This window comes from Haplochromis burtoni, unplaced genomic scaffold (assembly GCF_018398535.1).
Source record: "Haplochromis burtoni strain Fernald_Lab_line unplaced genomic scaffold, NCSU_Asbu1 Contig_1, whole genome shotgun sequence".
In the NCBI taxonomy this organism is placed as follows: Eukaryota; Metazoa; Chordata; class Actinopteri; order Cichliformes; family Cichlidae; genus Haplochromis; species Haplochromis burtoni.
In genome coordinates, this window is record NW_024582362.1 from 6,793,609 (window position 1) to 6,810,440 (window position 16,832).

The 16,832-nt window shown below is 41.0% G+C and overlaps 1 protein-coding gene across 3 annotated transcripts in view; it reads right to left on the bottom strand.

Annotated features, from left to right (window-relative positions):
• The window catches only part of ctnnd2a (catenin (cadherin-associated protein), delta 2a), a 270,721-nt gene that overhangs the window by 32,811 nt on the left and 221,078 nt on the right, over positions 1-16,832 (bottom strand). For all 3 annotated transcript variants that reach the window (XM_042214478.1, XM_042214497.1, XM_014339797.2), the window contains 2 exons: positions 13,993-14,143; positions 2,269-2,515 (listed from right to left, as the gene is read on the bottom strand). In XM_042214478.1, the coding sequence (XP_042070412.1) occupies positions 2,269-2,515; positions 13,993-14,143 (398 nt within the window). The remainder of the gene's footprint in view (positions 1-2,268; positions 2,516-13,992; positions 14,144-16,832) is intronic.

Here is a 16,832-nt window from a genome sequence, read left to right on the forward strand (position 1 = left end):
AATTACTATTGCAAAAACTGTAATTAGATTACCGTTACTTTCCCGTAAGCATCGACTGCGTTACTAAAACCGTGATTTTTTGCGAGAATGTCTCATGACAGTGACGTAAGCGAGTGCGACGTTCGTGACAACAGCTGTGTGCAGATCAACAATGGATAATATATCGAGTGCGGGAGAGAGTATGAGCGTGCAGCGTTTAAAGCGTGGAAGTACTGACCTTACTTTGAGTTTGATTCCATAAAAAGTGACAAAAACATTAGTGTCCGTTGTGCGTGGGAAGAAAACTTCTTTTTACAGCGAAAAAACACCCCTAAACTTCCAAGCAAGCACCGAGTGCGCTACGACGTAATGGGAAATTCACAGAGAAACTCGCGGATTCTTCACTGACGCTGCGGCACACCTGCACCAGGGTAAACCTCCGCCTACCCCAGTCCTGCTTTACAGGTGAAAATAGAGCAACAGGACCGCTGAGTCTTTGACTTTATTTATTTTCTGCTGTGTTTTACTTGCATCTATTTGAAAGAGCTGAGTGTAAACACAAAAAATATTTTATTTTATGTGCTGGAATGTGCAGAAAATAGGTTTAAATGTTAAACAATTTCTTCCAGTCAGAGAATGTTGCATATAATTAAATTTTTGCTTGATGCATAAAGTCTGTGAAGGTTCTCAGTCATCCAGGTCATTGAGTCAAGGAGCTTGGAAAGAAAAGCGTCTGGACTTCTTTAAGTTGCTTGAAGACGTTTCACCTCTCATCCGAGAAGCTTCTTCAGTTCTAAGGTCAAATGGAGAGTCCCAGATTTAAACCCAGTGGGAGTTTCCCCCCAAAGAGGGACAAAAGGACCCCCTGATGATCCTCTAATCACATGAGCCAAGGTGTGAAAATGGGTGTGGGTCCCAATCAGCCAGGGTTTCGGGTGAGCTCATTGTGAAACCTGGCCCCACCTTATCATGCGATTTCCTGAGGTCAGATGGCCCAGGATGTGAGTGGGCGTTAAGGCGTCTGGGAAGGGATCTCAAAACTGGATTATAGATGGCAGAGAGTTGGTGTCGTAAACCACCGCCTCTGTTCAAAGATGGTCGCTCACAGTGGACATAGATGGCTTCTTTCACTCCTCTTTCAAACCATCTGTCCTCTCTGTCCAAAATGTGAACATTGGCATCCTCGAAAGAGTGTCCTTTATCCTTTAGATGCAGATGGACTGCTGAGTCTTGTCCTGTGGAGGTGGCTCTTCTATGTTGTGCCATGCGCTTGTGAAGTGGCTGTTTGGTCTCTCCAATGTAGAGGTCTGGGCATTCCTCGCTGCACTGTACAGCATACACCACATTGTTAAGTCTGTGTTTTGGTGCTCTTTTGAAACGTCTTCAAGCAACTTAAACAAGTCCAGACGCTTTTCTTTGCCAGCTCCTTTGATGCATAAAGTTAAAAGATTAAAACTTACTGATTACGTTACTGATTACTTTTTTCAAGTAACTTTACCAACACTGGTGTGGAGCCAAGATGGCCGCCATCTGCAGAGAATCATTTGTTTCCTTTGTCATTCAAGTGGCTACATCTGTGTCTAGAAGAAGAGGAGTAAGAAGGGGTGAGCTGCCAATTGTTTTCTCTTGCTTTGCTAAACTAGAGAGGTAAGCCCATTGTTTTTCATTTGTTACTTTCAGGCAGGTCATCTGAGTTTGTGTTGATGCTTAGTTCTGTTTGTTTGTTGTTTTGGCCTTAGTTCATCCTGAGGATTTTATACTCCTGAACTTTTGAATTTGTTGAATAAAAAATACAGCATTGTTTTTTTTTTTTCATAGAGAAGTTGTTCCCCCAGGGTGCTTGGGAAATGGATGCCTTTTTCATGTCATGTCCAGACCTCTTACACGGGACTTCAGTACATTAAAGAATGCTGTAAACTAAACCTATCCCCCCGATGTCAGGACATCATTTCTATTCAAGCATTTATCATTTTAGTTTATTTATTTATTATTGTTATATGTATTCTGTTCAGAAATCTTTGCTATTTATCAGGTTCAACTAATCCCAAACAGCTAAGAGAAATTTAAACAGGTGCTCAGGTTTTAGATTAAGGACGTTTTTATAAAGACATTTTATACAATAAGTCCCATATTGTCCTTTAGATAATAGTGTATCTAAAGTGCTGTAGAAGATGTGGTATTTTAGCATTTCATGATGCAGATCTTATAGTGTAAAATAAACCGGTGTTTACTGCTAAGCGGTTTTTGGTAGAAGTAAATTTTCATTTTAAAAATTTAGTAGTTACTCACTTGTCTCCTTTGCTGCGGGCAATGCCAATGAGTTTTTCGATGCCACCGGCATCACGTAGAGCTTTTGCGTTTTCCATGTTTTTGGTGATGACTTCATGCAGTGCGCAACAGATGGCAGTCACTGTGTCATCTGACATGGCCTTGCTGGGAGGGCCTGTGGTTCCAGAGGTCCCACTGCTGGTTGCATTATTGTTGCTGCTGCTGCTGCCTGGTAACCGATGGATCAAATCTCTCATTGCATATTTACCTGGAGAAAATGAAAGAAAGGAACAGGAATCCTTATTAACTTTTAATCTTCACACAGTTTTGTTCGAAGCAAGTCTGAGTGACAGTCACTGGATTTTGTGGACAACATTTTTTTTTAAGTTAATATCACATGCAACCACTTAATAGATAAAAAAAAAACTCCATAAAACTTCAGCTTGAGAGGGCACATTGCAAATCCTCTGATGCATACACTAATTTCAGGACTGCTGAAATTCCAATAAAAGGGGCGACTTTTGGTATTTCGGGGAAAAGGCTGGCATATTAAAAAACTGACATTCAAAGAACTGGTGAGATCGAAGCTACAGAAAGAGGGTGTAATTAAGAAGTACAGGAGATGTCAGATAGGAAGCACATGAATTATGAGAAAGTGAAACAGATGGGGATGAAAGTATTTAAAATCTAGGCTGCCAACAATACTTGTAATTTAAGCTCACCCACAGAGGAAGTCAGTAACGTTCTTGTGCAAGTTAGCTCAAAGAGACTTGAGAAGTGATATAGCTACTTTCAGGTGCTTCCTTATTCACAAGGGGTTGCACAGCACGTATCTGCCCATGTTTGATTTGGCAGAGTCTTTACACTGGATGCCTTACTTAACACAACCCCAAAGAGATTTGTGTCTCCTACTGGAATCAAACCTGGGATCTTTTATACAACGGAGACACTCGAGAGGTGAATGAATGAAATTCCAGAAAATATCGTTTAAATGAGAAATGTTCGATGACGTGCATTCAAATGTCGACAATAATTCCTGAATCTTCCATTCAGAAAGTCACCGCGGAGCGAAATATTAACATGACTGTGGACACGGGCCAATATCAGAGATCCAAAGTTATCAGAGCAAATACGTGATGAGGACGAGAAGCTGAGAGATTGAACAGATGAGGAGTGATTGTGCTGACTAAGGTGGTGGTGGGCATGAATCAAACATGAGCAGCAGTCAAAAAGTAGGAAACGCACTGACCATCACAAAACCCGTCAGTAACGCCTGAGTCAGGCTGAACCCATGAGACATACCCCACAGGTCATGTTTCATGTAAAGAACAATCAACGTGGACACAGGGGTGAATACTGAATAATGAACAAGATGAAATGTGGTTAATTTTTAACAAAGTCAACCATCAGAAAGACGAGGATTAGCCTTTGGCTCCACAGCACTCACAAAGAGGTGCACTTCAATCAAGTGACCATCTTCACACGGATGACTCAGTGCGTACCTCCTATATGACGTGTTTTGCTGGAAGCGACAATGCGCACCACTTTCTTTGTATACAAGGTTCGATAATGAACGGCTCCCCGACGTGACTCATGCATCCCTTTAAAATTCATAAAAGTGCATGTCTCCCACTGGTGCTGGATCAGATGAAAACAGTAAGTGCTACTGTTAGTGCGTAACTCAACTGTTGAATCATCTTCAAGTGCGCCATTACATCCTCTCTGGCAGCAGAGGAAACTCAGGCCAAAATACTCAATTTGCAATAAAGTGCTTTTGGATTTGACCAAGTGGTTTTTGTTTTGGAAAAAAAAGCTTCTAAACAACTCATTTTAAGTAAAGCTACAGTATAAAGCTACTAAATACTCAGTACTTTGTATCAGAGGTCCAGTGTTTTGCAGATCTGTGGTTCTGTTTTGAATTTATTAAATTTCACTGTAAAAAAAATGACAAATTATAACAGCAAAGAGATTGGTTTCTTCAGTTGTGGAATTAAGTTAGAGCAAAGTCTGAACCTAACATCTTTTTCTCATCTCCCGTCTTTTCTTTATTTGCTATTTATCAAACATTCTTCCACATTACACTGAATGATTTCCCCAGACCAATGCATCACAGTGATATCCACGCAGGCCCTACAGCCTCACGGTAAATCCCTCACTCATATTATGTCTAACAAGGCGTCGAGATCTGGGAAGGATTGAAACACCAAAGCAACACGGAGAAAAGAGAGATCTTGGAATAACGTAGCACAGGATATTGTAAGGGAGCAGTCACGTGCAAAAAGAGTAATGATGATTTTACACAACAAGCATTTCCGTCACACATGTCTGATTTCACAAAGGCAGCGAATGACGATGCTTAAAATACACACAGAGCTGGGTGGGTGGGGCTCAGGTGGTAGAGTTGGTTCTCTGCAGTCAGGACGTTGGTGGATTGAACCCCGGCTTCTTCTGTCCATGTATCAAAGTATCCTTGAGCAAGGCACTGAACCCTGAGACGCATCGACTGAATTGTGAGTGTGTGTCAGCTAAAAGTACTTTAGTGTGGATAAAAGTGAGTAGAAAGGCATTATATAAGCACCTGTTTATTTAATATTCTCACTCTCTTTCTCTTACACACACACACACACACACACACACACACACACACAGACACACCCATCTGTAAGCATAGAGTTGAGAGTTAATTGGCCAAGTGTTATCACAGGCCGGCAGGCTGAACAGAGGTTAAGTGGTCACTGTCTTTTGGCTGTGGAGACACAGTTAAGCTACATTCCAAGATGAAGACTCATTATTTGACTGACTTGAATCACTCAGACTAATTCTTGACTGATTTGCTTGCTGATGATTGATTAATTTGCTGGCGAATTGCTTTATTTAATGATCTGACTAAATTCTGAGTGAGTGACTCAATTATTTACTGCCTGACTGCATGACTTATTTACTCACTGTCTGACAGACAGATAATTTACTCCTTGAGTGACTGACTGTATGATAAAGTTAGTGACTAATTTATCAAGTGACTGACTGCAGGTAATAACAGTAATGACAAAATGAGAGCATATCTGAGTCTATTAATCTAAATATCTTCTGCCTATAGACAGAAGTGCTGATAAGATGCCATCAGCATGTGCCTAAATATGCTTGCATATTGTGAGCGTGCACCTGCTTGTGTGCATGTTTGCATACACAGGTGTGTTCTTCTTAGTCTCACCAAAACTGCATTCATGACCACGTGTGAGTGAGCAGATTATAAGGAATGAGAGAGGGAAAGAGGTTGTAAGAGGAAGGGTAGAAGATGGAGACAATCAGAAGTAATGTCTCAAGGACATAGAAACTCATGAAAGAAAGCAAATGTTTTTGCTTACATATTCATTGCGCTGAGACGGATGCAATGCTGAAGAATCAAACGGATGGGTCCTCGTTATTTCCAACCCTTCTAATAACAGTCTTGTTAGAGGAAGAGGCTGCATCCCGATAATCAGTAAGAGCTGAGACAGAAATCCTCCATACACACAAACACACCCAACAAACCAAGACGACACGTACGCGTACAGATAAGCATACACACCAATACGCATCTCATCTCAAACGAGACGATGCTCATTATCTGGCTTTCCGTTTGTTTGCTTCGGTTTTTGACTTCTTTATTCTGTTTTTGTAGGATTTTTCCAAGTTACCTGTTTTGGTGTGAAATATATAAGACATTATTCATATTATATTTTGAATCCAATTTTTACAAGATAATGTTTTGTCTCTGGGGAGCTTTATTGTGTTTTTATCAGCTCACAGCATTTATCATAAAACAAATATTAATATTGCATGAGGAAATGAATCGCAGAGCCTAAATTAAACCAAAGCTACGCTCAGACGCCACTTTAGCCAAATACAATCTGGCCTTTTTCCTACAGAGGCATATGATACCGAGAGCCTGCAAGAAGCTTATTGATGAATTATAGATTAATATAAATGAGAGGGAGTTGCTGCACTTTCCTAATGTCAGTACAAAATTCAACACATTTTATAGCTTAATCTTTTGATGTGCTCATTACCCTGCTGGAGATACCGCTTGTTAAAGCGCAGCGCTGGAGTTTACTTACTACTAAGTATACAATCCATCTCTCGTAAGTCCAACGTATTTAAACGAGGGATAATTAGAAATGGTTAGAAAGAGTACAGATACAAATGGGTTTAATAACTCACCATATTGTAGTACAAACAACCAGAAGCCAAACTGAATGTCAAAGCCAGAAACTTTATATAGCAATATTTCATGTAATCTCACAGTGATCATAAGTGCACGCACATGGAAGAAATAATCGAGCTGAGGAGAGGATTAAGACGGATATTTTTTTTTACGAGTGGGTTGTGACTCATTCTATTTTAAAACCCTAATGTGGCACCTCTACATGCTAGTGTGCAATCTCCCCTCTACTCTTATATCTACTTTCTTTGTCGCTGAAATGTGAGCTAGACCCCGAACATGTCCTCAAGGAGGGAAACAAGCCCTGTGCTGATCACGGCACAGTCTAATAAACCTGTATTACACAACTCCTCCAATATAGCTATCTTCACCTGGGAGGCAGAGCTGGTAATGTATTCCTGTGCTGCATTCCCTCATGTGTCGCTAACTCCCGCTGAGCAGGGCATGCTTCATCAGGGCCATAATGGCTGATTTGATTTAAAGAGATCCAATTACCCTCAACAATGGAGCGATTTGATTGTTTACTGACAGAGAAGGGGGAGTGTTATTGAAGTAAAATTGGAGGTAATTGTCTCAGGGAGATGCGGGGAAAGATGAAACTGCCTGATTGGTTGTGGCGTCCGGCTGTCTGAGAATAAAGGATGGTTAATACACGGTTATCAGTGACTGGGTCGGGGTCCCAAAGGTGGGCTGGTGAATGCTTCCTGGTATCAGAAGCTTCTGGCAACATTGTTTTTTTTAACCTCTTCTGTGTTTTCTGAAGTTGTTGTAGGCTGAATAAAAGCTAACGACTCTATGAAAGTTTACCGCTCGAATAAACAAATCAAACATGACTTGTGACGATGATGTTTTCATAAACACGTGAATTTGATGATGGAAAATGAATACACGTTGGGAATACAGTTATATGTGCAACTAAAGAGTTGCTATGGTGCCTCGAATTATTATACAAACAGGCAGTCTATTAAAAACAGGTAACTGCAGTCTAAATAGAAAAAATATATATAAAGGAAGCCACTATATCTGTGACAGATGTAATTCTTAGGTGCATCTGTGTGATTTGAATCATTGTCTCAAGGGTGATTTCATCAGCAGTACATCACCTCATTGACAGGGGGTGCCAGATTCAAAGCAACAGGGTGTTGCTTTCTATTTGCAGGGGATATTCCTTTATTGAAAGCATAGAAGTGATGCGGGCAACATCCTTTGATGTCAGACAGTCAGATTTCACATTCAATATGCAGCCATACACCAAGATTACATCAATATTTAAACCGTGAAGACATCTGTAAACATTAATGCTGTCATTCTGAGATGCAAGATGATTATTGGCACAAAATATACTGATTTTCTTACTTAAATCACCAACGGAAACACACACACTCTGGTTAATGGCTTGTTTGGAAAGCACATGAACTGAAGTTTATGTCCACACAGGAGCGGAAACCGCAGTCGCACGCACCCTGCAGCCAAACGATCAAAATCTTCATTAGGCAGAAATAAATATAAATAACCTGAAAGAACTGGCTGATTTCCCCACAGCAATAGGAAGTGTATTCCTTTTAACTTCCAAATAAATAAATAAGCTTCAGAGGAGAGTACAGACATGAAACACAGCAGGTTTAAAAGGTCAGAAATGGAGGTAAATTGGAAAGTGGCATGCTGTTGGTTCCCAGTAATAAACTATTCTGGCTTCCTGCGCTTGGTTTTTCACACCAGTTATATCTCACCCTTTTGTGTCTGTCTTTGATGTCTGCAGTTGACGCGTTTACAGTTTAAATTGTAGAAGAAGAAGAGCATAAGACACGGAAAGCGTTAGACGAGGATAAAGGGAGGAGAGGCAGGGATGTGTGAGGAACCTGTGGCTTTATAACAGGCATTCTGCACACATATAGAAAAATGCTTGCTTGGAGAGACATATAAGACGCACACTCTCAGACATAAACACACTAACACTTACTGAGATCAAAGAATTTCTTTACTTTATTTGGTAGCTAAAGCTCTGCTATAATCTTAGTGATGAACACTGGGAGGTCTCTTCAGAGACATTTTCACGAAGAAAAGCACGAGAGCTTTGAATATGTCTTAAAAAAGTACAGAACTGAAGGGTGTTTGTGCACCTCCAAAGATCATGAACCAGATCCTGGAGTAATAAGTTTAAGGCCCTGAAAATCTGCTAATCATCAAACAGTGTTTTCTTTCCCTCTCTTCTATTTGTTGCTTTCCATTTCTATTTCTCTTCTTGACATGCTCCCAGTCTGGCAGAGGACAAAGAATGCCAGTGTGCTGATAAAAGACATGCCAGACCCTCGAACACGAGAGATTCATCCCGAAGGCGACGGAGAAATTTCATAAAGTGCTGCTGCAACAGGGACAGTGTGTGTCAACTTTGTGTGAGTCAGTGTACATGTCCGCACTGTCTTTCAGCCTGCTTTCTTTGCAAAGTTGTTTGTGCTTACCATTGTGCAGTCTGTTGACAGCAGGGATGGAAAAATATGTAAAAATTGGCGTGGGAGAGGAAAACACAAAATGGACATTCTGTGGTGATCTAAAAATATTTTCTTTGGCTGGGAATGCGCAAAGTGGAAGGAAGCATGTAATGTAATTTCCCCTCCCTGCTCGGTGCAATCAGCCAGCCTACAACGACGTCGGTGTCCTGGAACAAAATGTTTAGATTTAAGGCTTAAAACGGGTGAGTTGTCACCACCTTTCCCCTTTTTTTTTTCCTGAAGCTGACCTCGAGCGAATACACACTGACGCCTACACACACACTTGCAATCGTGCAATTAGTGACATCCCTGTGGCGCACTACATTGGTTTCCACAGTAACACTCCCCAGCACTGATGTCATCAACGCGAGACACAAAGAGCAGGAGACTGCGATAGAGGGAAGGTGAGGCGTTATGAGCTCATGTCTGAGACTACACTGAGAGAAGACGAGGGAGGAGGAGGAGAAGGTGTGGGAGTGGGATAAATGAACGAGAGGTGAAAATTGGAGAAGAAGAGAGGGAAAGGAAAAGTGTGAGATGGAGAAAAGGGCGTGTAATATTCATATTAAAGAGATGAAGGTGGCGATGTATAGTGAAAACGAATGGATGATGGCTTAAGCCATCAAGACGTGTGGTTAGAGAAGAGAGGACTAAGAAACAGGAAGAGAAGTGGAGGAAGTAGACTGTTACTCCACTTTTACAAATTCCATCCAGTGTTATCTTTTATGATGGCAAGCTGCTCTCATTTTTATTATAAATTAATCGCACTGATTCTATTATTGTAATCAGAGTAAAGTACAATTTGTCTTCTGTGAACAGTAAGAAGTCAGAAAGATGATCGCTTTATCCCTATTCTGAGGGTGTTTTTATTTGACGTGATTCCAGACATGCTCTCTTTACATTCAGCCACGAGGAATATCAGTGCGAAACTGGCCTGTGTCTGCATAATGTTACCACTGAATCAGGCTGATTACAGCCAGGGTGTTTGAAAAGGGTTAAACAAGACAACAAGAGAACATCCTGATAAGCTGAGGTGTGCACCTCAACAAGCACCCGCTGATTCATGTGAGAGAGGCGCTTTGGAGCCACTTTCAAGTGGAGAGCTTAGTTTGATGTTACTCTATTACTCAATTACTCTAGACCAGATGCAGAAAGGAAGCCAACAAATCTGGTATTCACGCGCTGACTGGATAGATTTTCATGCCTTTTTGTACTCTCTGGTTGGAGCGAGTTTTTTGTGCCGTATGTGCACATCATGTCCATCACTATAAAGAATTCTTAAAAGTCTCAATGCTTTTACGAAAAACTAAGAGAATAATTTGTTTAATAAGTAAAACAGTTTCACAGAAGTCCCATATTTTTTAAAAATCTCACACTGCAGATGGGATTTGTGTTTGGAATCAAATCGAATTGAAACCCTCACGCCGAAACTTGATTACAGGTTGCATTTGAGGCCGCTCACTTTGTGCAACGGCATTCATTTATAAAATTTCTTAAACACATGTTTGCATTCATTGCATTTACATGAAATGCTAACCTTTGAATGTGGTTACAAGCATTGCCTGTGTGTTTAAATGGTTGGTGTATTTGGAGAAAATACAGTGTCTTTTTGGCATTCAAGAGCTGTTTCCAATTCATGTGTGTCAAATTACCATCTGTAAGTAAATGGGGAGGAATTGCACTGACAGACAGTGTAGCAGTGAATGGGCCTCATTTATTGCTACACAGGCGTACAGTACATTATGCAAATCAAAAACTATGAAGGAGGTGAAATCAGGAGAGAGACAAAAACGTTGACAGATGAGAAGAATGATTCTCTGCGACATCAATATGCTACTAAATCACATTACAGGGGGATTGGAATATAAGCATACATACACAGTTAGGTCTTAGCTATCACTGCTCTCTATTTTTTTCCCTCTTGTTTCATTTTCCACCGCTCTCTGCTCGGTCTCTTTAGCCTGACTTGGCCCCTCTTTGCGTTTTTCTTCAAACCTTCTCGATTCTTGCTCCTTCCCTCTCGCTTGTCTTGCTCTTATCCAATCTCAGAGCTTTCCAGAGGACTTGACACTGAGGTTATTGTATGCGAAAGATGATTCTCTCTCTGCTGGCACTGCTGAGCTCTCACGCAAACTATCACTCCCCCATGGTGATGCTGCCAAACTTACCGGCACTAACAGGTTATGACACACGAGTTCTATAAGCCGAAGATTTGGCTTTTGCTTTTAGAAAGAGGTGATTTTCTCTAGATTAGCCATGCAAAATGATATTATAATTGGCTGGAACTTTGATCTTACAAAGACAGAACAAACTGCGCTTTGAAATCACTTTGTCGCTTCAGGTTAAACTGTTGTTTTACTGAAGTATGTGGTGTAAAGTAAAAAAGGTGTCTGAATCAGAGGTTAGAGTCACTGTGGTGAATAAAGTTTTTGAACACTGGCCAAATGGGGCTTGTCTCAGGAGTGCCTGGCCTCTGCCTCTTCTCTGTCAACATGTATCAACTTACACCTTGCCAAGAGCAAAGGCTCAACCCTCACTATTCCCTCTCCTGTTTCACTTGCTCGCTCTCAATCTTCTCTGCTTTTAGGAAACTTTTTTGTCAGTGGGTGCCACTGACACTGACTATCTTTCTACTTTACTTGTTAAGAATAAGACATTCGTCTTTTAACGGCTAACGATTATGAAATGACTTCTGTGATTTAAGATAGCTGACCTGAGTCAGCATACCATCACTCTAAATGTAATAAATGTAGTAATTCATTTAAAAAATCCCTGAGAAGGTGTCTGCTGTGTCTGACAGTCCCACTGAGAATCAGCATCCCTCCCTGCAGCTTTATGTAGTTTGTGGCACAATATTTCCCTTATTTCCAATATTTTCAGTCTATAAACTGCAGCAGCGTCTTCTTAAGTCCTCTTGTTTGACTTTATTTTGTATTTTTTTGTTCTCATGCATCTGTCAGATGCGTAAGATTTCTATTGTCATGGTCGTGGTCTCTGATCCAGAGTGTGTTTGGACTCTAAATTCTGGCTCTGTTTTGGTTGTAATCTGAGTTTTGATGTTTTGAGTCTTTGATTTAGAGCCTCTGGGTCTCTCCTTTTCTTAATATGCCTTCGAGTTTAGTTTAACTTTTGTATCTTTGTATTCTGGGTTATGTGGCGATGGTTTATTTTGATTCCTGGAGTTTTGGTTTGGGCAGCACTGTTATCACTGTTCCCTCACAGCAAGGAGGTCCTGGGTTTGAATTCATCATCCACTCAGGGCCTTTCTGTGTGTAATTTTGCATCCGTGTCTGTGTGGGTTCTCTCCGGATACTCTGGCTTCCACAGTCCAAAGACATGCAGTTAGGGGTGGTAGGTCAATTGGTGATTTTAAATTGCAAATGACAGGCTGGCGACTGGTCCAGGGTGTGTACTCCAGCATGCTTGAAGCTTAGACCTGCCACCTATTAAAACATTTTGTTAAAGTATTCAACAAAAAATTAAGGTTTAATTTATTTGCACTCTATTTTATACTTTGTATTTTTAATTGGGTTACAGTGGTGAACTGTTGTCTGAGAGCAAGTGGGTCCTGGGTTCAAATTCACTGGCTGGATGTGGCCTTTCTGTTTGCATGTTCTCCCTGCCTGTAGTGGTACCCCAGCCTCTTCACACAGTCCAAAACATGCGTGTTAGGGTAACTGTTGATCCTAAATTGGAGTGAAGGTGTGAATGTGAGCGTCAGAGGTTGTCCATCCCTCTCTGTTAGCCCTGCAATAAATAGACTGATGACTTGTCCCGGGTGTAGCCTGCCTCTTGCCCTATGACAGCTGGGGCAGGCTCCATCCCCCAGCGATGCTGGATAAGCCGATGGAAATGGATAGCTAGTGTCTGGAATTACTGCTATAGGTGGAGAGCAACAAAAAAGGCTGAAAAAAGAGCGACATGCAAAGGCCTTGGATTGTTTTTCACAGGGATACAAATTAATGTAGCTGTAAGGTCACTGCTATCCAATTCCCTAATGATACATTTGTAGGTGTATTGAATAAACAACAGCAACAAAATAAAACAAAAATCATTCAAACCCATTCAGATGTCTCTATGCTAAGGCTTCAATTATCTGTAATCCCCCGTTGTGTGCCAGCCAGACCGTCACAGTAGGGGGCGTATTGAGCTTTGCCGGTGGCATTCCCCATTGTTCTAACAACACTCTGCAAAACCACAGAGGCACCAGAGACCCCTCATCTGAAACTGAGGGTAGCGGGGTTGCTATAGGAACCACCGAGCCCATTAGGAAGCTAAGATTACCCAAGATAGTAGAGGAGGAGAAGTGATATCAAACAAATGCATTTATATGCTTTTATGTTCATGCGTGGCGTGGCACACACACACACACACACACACACACACACACACACACACACACACACACACACACACACACACACACACACGCACATTAGTGTCTTAATGCGTCAGGTTAAGAAGTGATCTCTACTACCTAGATGTGTTGATGCTACCAGATTGACTGAGGCTCACTCATTACCACTGTGTACTTTTCAAAGCCAAAAGCAAGCCTTTGATCTGCTTGTCTTTTCTGCTCTCTCTCTCTCTTCTGCTTTGTTCAGCCCATCTCTTTCAAATACATATCAACTACCCCTTTATTTTACTGCACTTTATTTCTTAGTCTAATTTTCTCACACCAACAAACACACCTTCGCTTCAGTTAAATAGCTATTTTAATCATTTGGAAAAAAAACTGCAATTTTGCTCTCCGACTTACATAGCAGAACAAGCCAACCTCTTATATGTTTTATATGATCTCCGTAGGCAGGACACTTCCAAACATGATGCGCTTATTAAGCGACAGTTGAAAAGTTCAAATTTTCGCTCATTATACACACTTAATTGCAAATTTAATTTTCATCATTAACTACACAAGGTGAGCCAGAACCGACCAGAATATCATTTGAGATTAAATTAATGACTTGCATCCAATGTTTGTAAGATTAAAAAAGCCAGTGACAAATTCATTGATGCCTCACCACACCCCTTGGATAAGTTTTTATGAGTACTCACCAATGAGCTCCTTGTTCCTGATGTCCAAAGCCATATTTCTGAGAGCAGTGGCGACAGCGCACACGACTTTGTCATTGTCTATCCTCAATAATTCCACTAGGATGGGAAGGCCTTTCTCCTTACGGACAGCAGCACGGATGTACACTGACCACTGACAAGAAAACACAAGTGGAAAGAGTTAGTGTTAACAGTGTTCACAGTGTTAACGTCCAACGACCATAAAGAAGGAGTATATTTACATTTAATCTTGCACAGGAGGATTTTAAATAAAAGTTAAACAGAAGAACACCAACAAAATAACAATTAATTAGTACCATGTTAAAAAAACAACAAAAAAAGAGACTGCAATGTGAAATTAGGATAACAGTGTTTTGCTTAAAAAAACTGTCATGGGTGCTTTATATGAAATTGTTTACACCCCATAGATTTCCTTTGAGTAAAGTGGTTAGTGTAGGAAAAAAAGGAAAGAGGTAGAAAGAGCTCAGTGGTCGAATGGGAGATGTTATATTCAGCAACTGACGCATTACGCTGTGTCACAAGTAATATACTGTGAGAGGGAGAATTATATGAACCAACCAGAGGAGTTTTAAGCCTGGAGACCTCTCTATCTTCCCTCAACAACTATCAAGGTACCCTCAAATGGGCCACTCAACCCTGAACAGCTCAAATGCATCTGCCTTATGGGTCAATTGCAGACAATTGGGGAGGTACTGAAACGCCCAAGAATCGGTAGAAGTGGTTGAAGTGCGAGGCTGAAAGTTTCTGTCACTTTTATAATTGATCTTTCCACAGCATGTAAAGGTTAAAACACAGTTCTGTTTACAAACGGTGTTTCTTCATATGATCATTTTAGGAAATATTTTACCCTTGGATTGAAATGATCTTTGGTAAGACTTACGTGGGCAGAGTTTAGTGTGCCAACACTAATTCTTCACAAACTGATAGCAGCTCTAATTTAATTATAAGAATACTGACAATGAAGTTAAAAACACAACAGGAGAAAACAGAACAATACATGCATGTAAACACACACACACACGTTCATACAGTTAGGCTCTTGTAAAATAAACGCAACACAAAAAAGTGATGAAAATTTGTGTTTGGTTGAATATTTCTTTGTTCTAAGAGCGCTTCTTGGCAATAAGTCTTACACTGTTGGAAAGCTTGTTTATTCTCCCTTAAATGGTGCCACATTTGTAAGGAAAATGCATTTGTGGGTTGAGCAGTAGAGTTGAGCGTGTGGGTTGCACCCATGAAAAATTTGCAGTCTTTTCTGCTTAAAAGATTTTACTCTGCTATTGACACTTTCCTGGATTTCCTGGATTGAATGATTAAAGGATGAATAAACACGACACATTGGAAATTTAATAATGTATTCACTTAACAACAGACTAGCATGTGGAAGAACCACACAGAGCCATAACAGCCTTGCACCTCAAACTCATGCTGGTCACCAGTTTGGTTACACACTACTGTGGGATGGCCTCCCATTCTTCAAACAGCATTTGTTGCAAGTCATCCAGCGTGGTTGTGTTGGTCACTCTGGCATGAACGGTGAGCAAAAGCTGATCACATGAGTATTCAGTGGGGTTGAGGTCAGGACTGGAGGCAGGCCATTCCTTCATCTCCACTCCCAAATTCTGGAGGTAGTCTCTTATAAACCACACTCTGTGGGGGCGATCGTCGAGGGTATTCTTGGAAGAGTTCAGTCCCAGACTGCAGCGATATCTTCTCTGCACTTTGACCCTACAATCCAACTGTTGTAGGAAGAATCCTGACTGATCACTGAACATAAAATTCACCCACATGTTCCGGTGTTAGCAACATGCACTGATGTCAGCACATGTTCCCTAAACCAGTGCAATGAAGGGCAGTCATTGCAGGCCTTCTGGCAACCCTATGAGACCAGAGATTGGCAGTGTGCAGTCTGTTCCAGATAGTCTGGGTAGAGAGCTGTCAACCAAATGGTCCTGAGAGACAAGACTACAACTCTGTAGAAGACTGCTTATGTGCTGACGGGGTGAGGAAACAGTCTTCTTGTGGTGTTCTTTTCTTGAGACACCAACTTCACGGCCTGTCTCCAAAATTCCCTGTTATATGGAACTTGGCCTAACTTGGAGATGGCGCTAGGCCTCACTTGAAGCTGCCCTATGGCACTGGTCCCATCCAGATCAGTCAAATGTGGAGTGCTTAGAGCAGACACCAACTGACCGCTGTAGCAGTGTCCTTGTTCACAGGTGCTGACAATCAGGCACCTGTTTGTCAGCACCTGGGTACCACAAGCTCAAAACAAAGAGTCAATAACATCAACTCGGATTTTCAACCGGATTTTCCTTACAAAGTGGCACCATTTAAGGGGAAATACACTGGCTTTCCAATAGTATAAGATTTATTGCCAAGAAGCATTGTTACAACAAAGAAAAATCTACCAAATTCAAGTTTCTTTACTTTTTGTGCTGAGTTTCAAACGTGTGATTCCCTTAAGACAACCCACCCCCATCATTTCCTTCTCCTCCTCCACCCTTGATTATTCTAGAGACTCCCTCTTCTATACCTGTCATGCTCCGACTGTCTGTCTACTCTACTGTCGATGGAAATACCAATTCAAAATGAGTTACAAACACATCCCATACACATCTACAGGTCCACTGAAGCATACTCTCACAGTGTCTCCCCTGTCTGTCACTCCCTCTTGAGTTCATATTTTCATAAACTGCATTTTTTGGATCAAATAAATACTTCCATTAAGTTTCTCACATAGTCTATTTATAACCAACAATGTCTGGCGCAGTTTTTATTTTTATTTTTATTTTATTTTATTAAGGTCAAGCTAAGATTAT